At 30.6% G+C, this 9,552-nt stretch overlaps 1 protein-coding gene across 1 annotated transcript; it reads right to left on the bottom strand.

Moving 5' to 3' along the window:
* Positions 1–450: 450 nt before the first annotated feature.
* LOC130512765 (uncharacterized) lies at positions 451–1,453 on the bottom strand. The gene is made up of 3 exons (XM_057011065.1): positions 1,080–1,453; positions 874–988; positions 451–783 (listed from the first exon to the last, which is right to left on the bottom strand). The coding sequence occupies exons 1-3, from the start codon at positions 1,166–1,168 to the stop codon at positions 616–618; spliced, it is 372 nt and encodes a 123-aa protein (XP_056867045.1). The 5' UTR covers positions 1,169–1,453; the 3' UTR covers positions 451–615.
* Between the last annotated feature and the right edge of the window lie 8,099 nt (positions 1,454–9,552).

Consider the following 9,552-nt stretch of genomic DNA (forward strand, 5'->3'; position numbering starts at 1 on the left):
TGACTTTGCTCCGGGTTTTAAATCGCAAAGAGAGAGGGAATTGAGACGGAGTGAGACACGAGAAATGAGAGGGAGAGTTTGATAGATTCTCCGTTTAGATAGAAACGGATTAGATCCAAGATTCTCGTTTTAGGGTTTCGCGAGAGAGAGAGGAGATACGGAGGGGACGAGGAGTTAGATCAAGAATGGGAGAAATGAGAGAAGTTAGATTGAGGAGATTAGAAATCTAGGAAAACGACATCGTTTAGGTTTAGGGTGGGTCGGGTTTTTGGGTTAGCTTAGGATGGGTCGGATTCTTAGGTTGGGTTTAGTAAATATCAAAATTATAAGAGGGGTAGTTCGTAATTAGCCACTTTTTCGTTAAAAAAAATAATATTATAATAAGGAGAGATTGGAGCATTTTATTGAAGGGTATGGGGCATCTTGAGTTAAGCTCCTTCCCCTTAGCACCGGTTGGATTTGGATCATACATTCACCTTCAAACAAAGTACTGGCTGAAGCAGATGCTTGGCCACTCTCCACACCAACAATTGATGCTTCATTGTTGTTGAAAGTCTGGATAACGGTTGAACATGTGCTAATATAACGTGACGTTTAAGGTAACGTTTAACAGAATCATATATATAATACCTCAGGTTCGATGTGGTCACTTATTCCAGAAACAGTGAATGTGTGGTGGTTTTGGGTGAAATTGAACGGGGTAACACGGATCTGGAACACAAATTCTTTTCCACCAAGTTCTTCTAGACACTGCAGGAGCTGCTCGCCCCCACCACCATTTATCTGCAATGAGTGAAAGCATTTAGTAACTCCACAAATATGATTTGTACAATTCTATGCTTCGTATAAAATTTGTGGTTTTTGAAAACAAACCTCATCGACAGTAAGAGCAGCGGCATCTTTCTTAGTGAGTTTAAGCATCTCTCTGTCGAAGACCACAAAAGTGGCATTGTTATGTCCATCATCAACTGATAATTCAACATGGAACCTGTATTAAACATTTTTATTAGCGAGCAAAATGGAAAAAAATGGTCTCCAATAAACAATGATTCCGATACAAAACTTTTTAAAATTCTCACTTTATAACACCGGTGACGTTGGCATTAACACACAGTTGCAACGCAGAGAAGTGCCTGATTTTTCTAGCTTTCTGCGGCAGCCAGTGCATGAAACAAAAGACCAGCCATTCTGTTGGAGAACCTCAACAACCCAAGCCTTGCAAATGAATTCTGATTCTTATGTCTTAACCAAGCATTTTACAAACTATCTTATAAGTCTCGTTTCAAATTAAATGATACTTCCAACTCTAAATAAATATTACCGTTACCTGATCATCAGAGTTGGAATGAATTTTTTTAGTTCTCCAATGGAGACATGTTCCTTTTTCTTTATCTCTTCCTTGGTATCGATGCAAGAGAAAGCTTCCTCAACTGATCCTCCTAAGCTGAGAGCAAATCATATACGTTAGCAAATTTTTAGTTCTGGAACAATATAATCAAATTGGATTCTTACCTAGCTGTGAACTCAGCATGGCAGGAAGATTCATGTTGTAATAAAATTTCGTTGCTGGGTCGAGTTGAGGTACATATTACCTGCAGAACAATGGGTGTTTCGTTTGTAATGGATTGTAGCATAAATTAATCCCGAAAATAAATGAATTTACCAAAACCAATTTGAACAGATATTACAAACCTCCAAATATTTTTGGGATTCACAGAATTCTGAAAACAAAATAAAAAGTTAACTCAATTCATTAGGCGTTCTGGAAAATGAGATCGTAAATAAATGGTTATGGTACAATACCTGTTCATCAAGGAAAAGCAAGGTGATTCCCATGAATTCACCTTGCTTCATGATGTTTCTGGAGTCCCAAAAACAGAGAAGGCGAGCTACGATGAACTGGGCAGATCGACCCAGCCTGATAGCGTCGAAGGATGTTGGGGCAACAATAGCGGCATCGCAAGTAGACATCTTTATGAGATTTTTTTGTAAATCGGAAGGAAAAATAGAAACTGTCAATGATTGTGAAGGTTCATCCAAGCCGCAACCATCTATTATCTAATCTATTAAAAGTGAAGTACAAATAGTACTTAACCCCAAGTTTTCCTTAATATTTACCATTATATGCCATTGTCTTTACACACAGTCGTTTTTGACTTAACAAACTATGTATATCTGATAAATTAACGTGCACTTAAAACGGAGTGAAATAAGACTTGGTTTAATTTTGACACGCACGCTTCACTTAAAACCAGAGTTAAATATGATTGGGTATAATTTTGACCAGTTATGTCGCTTTACTTAATCAAGTTAAATATGCCACCAACTATATATGACTCGGTTTATTTTTTTTGCAGAAATCAAAACAAACATGTTTTAATACACGGTCCACTACATAAAATACCAATATTTCTATAAACATGTTCCAATAGAAATCAAAACAAACATGTTCGTGTGAATTATTATCCAACATTTTGTATATACATAGTTCGGTTCACAACATAAAGAAACAAATTCTGTAAATTCTTAACCATGTAAATACCAATGTCTTGGTTTAGTTTGGTCTGCAAAATTCAAAACAAACGTGTTTCCATATAAAATAATGCTCGGTTAAATATTGATCTACAGAATCAAAACCAATATATCATTAGATATTATTGGTGCACTAAATCAAAACCAATTTAACTCCTTTGATTCCTAACATTGATAATCAATACTATTAAAACAGAAGGCACTTTCTTGAGGTATCCTTCTGTTTCAGCAATATTTACAAATCTGTGCCACTGGAATATTTTAAACCTATGAGTTTTATTAAATTCTGTTTTTCTAATTTTTCTTTTATTTTTCTCGCAACGACAATTAGGTTTCTCCGTTATGATCTGAATTCCAAGGATCGTATGTTTGAGAAAGATGCGATCGATTTGTCTTCTTTTACAAATCGATGAAAGGAAATAACATCAAGAATCAAAAACGGCTGTTTCCAAGGAAAGGAGTGATACAGATCAAGATGTTGATTTCGATTTCAGGGCATCTTACTATGGATTCATGCATTGTTGCCATAGAACCATCAAGGAAGTTTTCATTGTTTGATGTTATGGATCCAGAAAGGTTTTGATTGGATTTTCAAACTTTGGTTTACATTTTGACTGGTTTTTATTGCCTCATTATGCAGATATTGGGGATTTGATCTTCGCAGGATTTGGTTATTTTCGAAGTTCTGTATTTGGAACAGAGGTCTTCACACTCTGTATTTGCCAGAAACGGCCAAAGCCGCAGGTCTCAACTATCTGCAAAAGTCTGTGCTTCTTCCTCGATCATCAGTTATGATGAACTTTTTTTTTCAGTCCGTGGTTTAAGGTTACCTTTGACTTTGCTATTCATAATTTATTTGAACAAGATGTTATTGAGTATTTTTCAAGTTGGTGAGGGGTGAAAGTTCATGTTCTTCATTTTCTAGGTTGAGATCGTTTGCAAAGTTTTTATAAATTGTATTCTGTTTTGGTGGTGATAGTAACAGAGCTACTGAAACTACGTTACGGAAACATTCAGAGTTCACTACTGGAACAAGAAAGGTACACATTTAATTGCTAGAAGTCATAAAGATTGGGTTTCTTTGATACAAAGTCAAAATCCATGAGCTTTAGTTTGGATCTCGCTATTTTTGGGAAAGAATGATGTAGATTTGACGATGTATCAGGATTGTACTCTGGTAAAACACAAATGGTGTTTAAATGTTTCAATACGAGTCTGGGTTCTCTAAAGGAATCATACAAGGTCGGTTATGGTTATGGGTTGTTGTTTTAGAATGGAACATATGTATATTGTAGTTGCTCGGAATAATATAGTTCTGGAGTGGTTTATCTGTAGGGAATCTCAGTATGTAAGTTATTGGAGTTGTCACGTTAAGGTCTGCTCTAGGTTACGGCCTTTTGGCCTTTATTTATCAAACTATACACTTGGTCTTTTTGAGTGCTCATATATGGTTCTGGATGGGTTTAAAAAGCTTCCAGTTTCATTCATTCTGTCAAGTTAAATACACTCTAAGAAGTGCTTAAGCCAAAACCACCACAGGAAAGAAGGAGTTCATTGAGATGGGAAATGAGTCGGTTGCTCTCTGGTCTACTTTAAAAAATTTCAAGCAATTTGGTAAATGGTGGTTGCAGAGTACTATAATAGCTATCTGATGCTATAGCTCACTCTAATCTAATCTTATTTTTTTCATTGTAGTCAAGTAGTTATCTTTTCACTGGAGTCAAGTCGCTTTTTGATTGGTACTGAAATTACATATTTAAATTATTGGTTTGTTTTGACCAAAACGAAAAAAACAAACTAAAATTATGATCCGACTTCAACTTTCAAACCATATCTTATTTAAGTTTCAAATATTATTTTATTCAAATTAAAATATATAACTGTATATAAATTTTGATAATATATAAAAAAATTATTATAAATATATTTTATATATTTTATAATAACTAAATTAAAGAATTATGGTTTAAAAAATATAATCTGCGGATAACCGCAAAATTAAGTAGAGCGGGTACAAAATTATTTGTTTGCGGGTTGTACAGGTCAAATTTTTTGACCAAAACAAAATTGAAATCCGCGGGTTGGCGGGTCAGCGGGCCGGGTTCGATCCACGACCCATCCCTAACCGAACATATACCAGATCAATTTTTAAATTGCCATTATTTAATAAAATATATTTTAATTAAGATTTACAAACAAATATGATTACAAAAAACATATGAATATAATTACAAAGAAAACATAAATATGAAACCTATTTTTTTTAAAAATATACCCGTCCTTTTAAGGACGGGTCAGAATCTAGTATTCTTTAAAAAATCCTATTATTATGCAACCATCTAAGAAGAATACAACCAACACAATCTACATATAAACTTGCAAATCACGTTTGGCTTATTTACAAATAAAAATATTCTGATAATTATGATGATTTAATCTAAAAGGAATGAATATTAATTAATTCAAATTCATATCTCCAGTGAAAATCGATTTGCTTATAGTATTCTATTTAAAATGCTGGTTTTAAAATTTTAATTACTACATAAATAAATAGCTAATAAACTTTAAAGATATATCAAAAAGATTTTTTTTTATTTTTAAAAAATTGCAAACAAAAAAGAAAACTCGGAGAAAACATTATATTTTTAAAAAATTCATTTGGATAACATTCCAAAAAATAGGTTTATTTGGAAACATGAATATTAATTACAAAAATAGGTTTGTTTGAAAACATGAATAACAATATAAAAATATATAATATTGTTTGGAAACATAGATAACAGTATATTAAAAAAATGAATTTATGTTATTAAAAAAATAGAAATCTATTATATTATGAGAAACTATCTATTTGTGTCAACTTTAAAATATACAAAATGAGATAATCTAATTATCTAAAAATATCATTTGTCTAAAATAATCATAAAACAAAATTTAAACTTTATATATTTTTTCAAATCAAAATAATAATTTAAAGTTGATTTATATCAAAAATTGATTTAAAATAACATATATTCAAAAAAACCTATTTTTAATAAAATATTTTCCAATAACCATTATTAAAAAATATTTTCATTATATGTGATTATTGAAAATATAATATATGTCATTATTTATATGATAGTACGTATAAAATACAATAAATTATATGTTTGATGTGTTTTTAAAGAAAAAAAAAGTAGATAGTGAATTAGGGGTGGGCGTTCAGGTACACATTCAGGTTCGGTTTAGGTCTGTTTTGTTTCGGGTTTTCAGATTCAAAGATTTATGTCCCATTCATATATTTCTAAATTTTGGTTCAGATTCGATTTTGATCTTTGCGGGGTTGTTCAGGTTCGGATAATCCATTTAAAATTGTATACTTTAAATTTCTCAAAATATATAAACAAAATAATGTATTACATATAAATTTGGATAACATATATCAGAGTAACTGAACTTAACATATAAATTGGTTTGATTTAAATATTTGGACAGATAATCAATAATCATGTTAAGCATTTTTGGTGATTTGATTATACTTTAACTATTTTAGATATTTACATTTGACTATTTATATATATTTTCAATTATTTAAATCAACTTATAAGTACCATATATATTCTGGATGTTTTTATATACATTAAGTCTAAAAAAATAAAATATATATAAGTATATAAATCTATTTCAGATACATTCAAGTATCTAAAATATTTCGGCTTGGATCGGATTCTGTTTCAGTTCTATAAATACCAAAATTTTGATATTTTAATCAATTTCAGTTCGGGTTTTATACTTCTTTTTGGATCGGGATCGGTTCGATTTCTTAGATTCAGATTTTTTTCCCAATTTTAATATTAACATGAAAACAACATATTTTATAAAAAAATATACACCCGCACGGGCGTGCGGGTCAAAATCTAGTTCATATATATCACATCAAACAAACGAAGAGTTCGGAATCGTTACAAACTTTAATGTGAATAACACAACACTAATTGTCGAATTTGAAGAACACATTGAAGGGGACAGGGAATGCAAAGCTTTAAGGAAGACAAAGGGAGCAGAGTTTTTTTTCTGGAAGAAAATAACGACAAAACCCTACACGATCCAAAACGCAATGTTTAATTATTTGCTAACGCTTCATACAAAGGACCAAGGCCCAAACCTAACTAAAACACTACGCAAAAACGGAGGCCCAAACCAAACAATACTTCTGAGATAATCAAACCAAAACGTGTTAAATCAAACCAAACAACGAATCACTCTACCAACTATACCGAAAAATACGTGGGACTCACATGCAATAAAAATAATCTGACGTGAATGCCCTGAAAAGAGAGAAAAGAGAGGCATTATATATAGACTAGAAGCGGATCTCCGCGCAAGCGCGAGGATGTTAAAATACATGTATTGTTGGTTTATAGGAGATGAAGTCAAGTGTTTTGCTTAGTATAGTCGTAATTATCAGAAGAGATGTATAAGAAGAAGAGAATAGATGTCTAAATTCATATTGATGTATTTGTATAATGTTTGATATTTTGTTTAACTGGAACTGCAAATGAAAATAGTGAATACGAAGTGGACATATATTTCAATACTGCATGCTTACTGTTAGTCGCAGTATGGTAGTCCGCATCCTCCAATTATCCCCATAAAAGTTCTTGACAAGATGGGTTTCGAAAAGGTTCCTGGTTTTAGAATCGCTGCTAGTTTTGACAAGAACAAATAAAAAAGAAATTATTGGTCTAGATATAATTTTTTTTCTTAATAGTATGTTCTGTTTCAAAACTTTTTTTTTAATGTGCGATCTCTTCTTAATAGTTAACTAGATTTTGACCAGCGCTTCAAAAGCGCGGGTTTTTTAATTATAAATAAAAGTTATATATTATGTTACAAAGTTATATTATATTATATAAGAGAATTCCTTAAAATTTTATAATTTTTGAATTAGTTTATTTGAAATTTGTATGTATACTCTTATGTAACTCTTTTGTAGGCATAGATACTTTACCATAACCCGAAAAACTGAATCACTCAAAAATATAGGTTCAATCTGGGTTCGGATCTAGGACAAATTATCCAGTGGGTATATTTTCATGATCCACGGGCCTCTGTTTTAGTCTGGATATATCCGACACTGGATCAGGTATTCAAAATACTTGAATTGTATATTTAGTTATTTTGGATAAGTTTTTGGTATTACAGACAATTTTTTTAAGTTTCGTGTTTGAGTTTTTTTTGTTATTGCTTTGGGTTTTATGTAAAATATCAAAATTTTAAAAACATTTCAGGTTTTTTGGATATTTGAATATTTATGGAGTATTTTTTTGAGTTTTCGTGTTTTATATATTTTTGGTTTTCAGAATTTTAGTCTTTTTTGTATTTTAAATACTTGAACCAATATGAATTTGTTATATACCCAAAAATTAACATGTGTTTGAATCATATAACCGAAATGGCTCATGACCAAAAAAAAACGATCCGAATCCAAAACAATTTTTTAAAAAATTCTTACTTAGATCCAAACGATCTGGACCCGCAAGGAACCGATACATGCTTGATTGACTTAAATGCCCATGTCTATTCTTTTTATTATATTTTGTGAATTTTATAAGTTATATTTGTTAAGTTAGTAAAACATAAGATATACTTGATAGATTTTTGACTAATTTAATAGTATAGATTTGTATGGTTATTAAAATTTTAAATTTATCTTAGATAACAAATTTTTATCATAAATTTTTTTATAAACATATATTTTTTGAACAAATTTTTAAACATATTGTTTGCACTTCTTTATCAAATTTGCTTTTGAAGTATTTAAAACTATATATGTAAAATGGTAATGCACAAAGAAAAGTATGATGGCACGGTATATGATATAAGTTAATTCATTTTGATAATTAATTTCTAAATATTATAATAGATCCATTATTGAGTATATGATATAGTGCATAATGTTACTACATAACAACTTTAACGTTGGGTGATAAACTATTTTTTAAAATATATCCATTTTGGACTGTATTTAAATGGTTATTTTTTTATAAAATATCATTGAATATAATCTTATTAATAAATATGTTATGCTCTTATTATGGCTTTGAGACTGAAATAATTATATACTAGGTTGAGACCCGCGCCTTGCGCGGGATGAGAACTAAAAATAAGAAAATATAGTTACATTTTACATTAAAATCTAAGCTTTAGTTTATATGCGATTGACAAAAAAAAAGTTTACATGTTCATTTAGATGTTAATGTAATAGTCCTATAATTTTGGTATTTTGCAATTACTGATTTATAATTATGTGCTAAACAAATACTAAATGTTATGTGTAACATGAATTATAATGAAATATAATTTAAAATATAATAGTACATTACATATTTTAATATTAGTCAAACTATACATGTCATAGACTAAACCTAGAAAGATGAAATTTTAGAACTAAAATGATCGTGGGCCCAATGTAATTTTTGAACCTGATGGGCTTCATATCATTCACCTGGAGTAAGCGATGGGCTTCATAAAGAAAGTGGGGAGATCGATAGGATCTCACCGTGTTATCCTAGAGAAATCACGATTCTCACATCCACACATATCTCGGTTAAAAAAATAGGGATTAAGGTTCTCAAAGTTCTTCAATCGAGAGAACATGAATATTCACTGTACTCTCACCGATTACTCCAGGTGAATAATATTCTTCTTTGTTTGTCTTCTTTTGTTTCAATTCTTATTTTGATTCTTTTTGGTTTGGTTTTCTGTTGCTACCATACTACTTACAATAAATAAACAGACTTTCATTAATCATTTAATTTCTTTACAGATCTGATAATACAGTTACAAGTATTCTCACCACTATAAGAGTTTGAGAAGGGAATACAATTAACTAATAACAGAGGTGGAAAAAAGAAGAAATGCGCGGATTGAAATACTAAAACAGAGGTTATATATAAACTTGTACCTAAATTTCAATCTTCTTGGTAACTATATTAATAAGGGGTTTTCCACTATTGCTGTGATATAAATTTCCTA

The sequence above is a fragment of the Raphanus sativus genome, chromosome 5 (genome assembly GCF_000801105.2).
Source record: "Raphanus sativus cultivar WK10039 chromosome 5, ASM80110v3, whole genome shotgun sequence".
Taxonomy (NCBI): domain Eukaryota; kingdom Viridiplantae; phylum Streptophyta; class Magnoliopsida; order Brassicales; family Brassicaceae; genus Raphanus; species Raphanus sativus.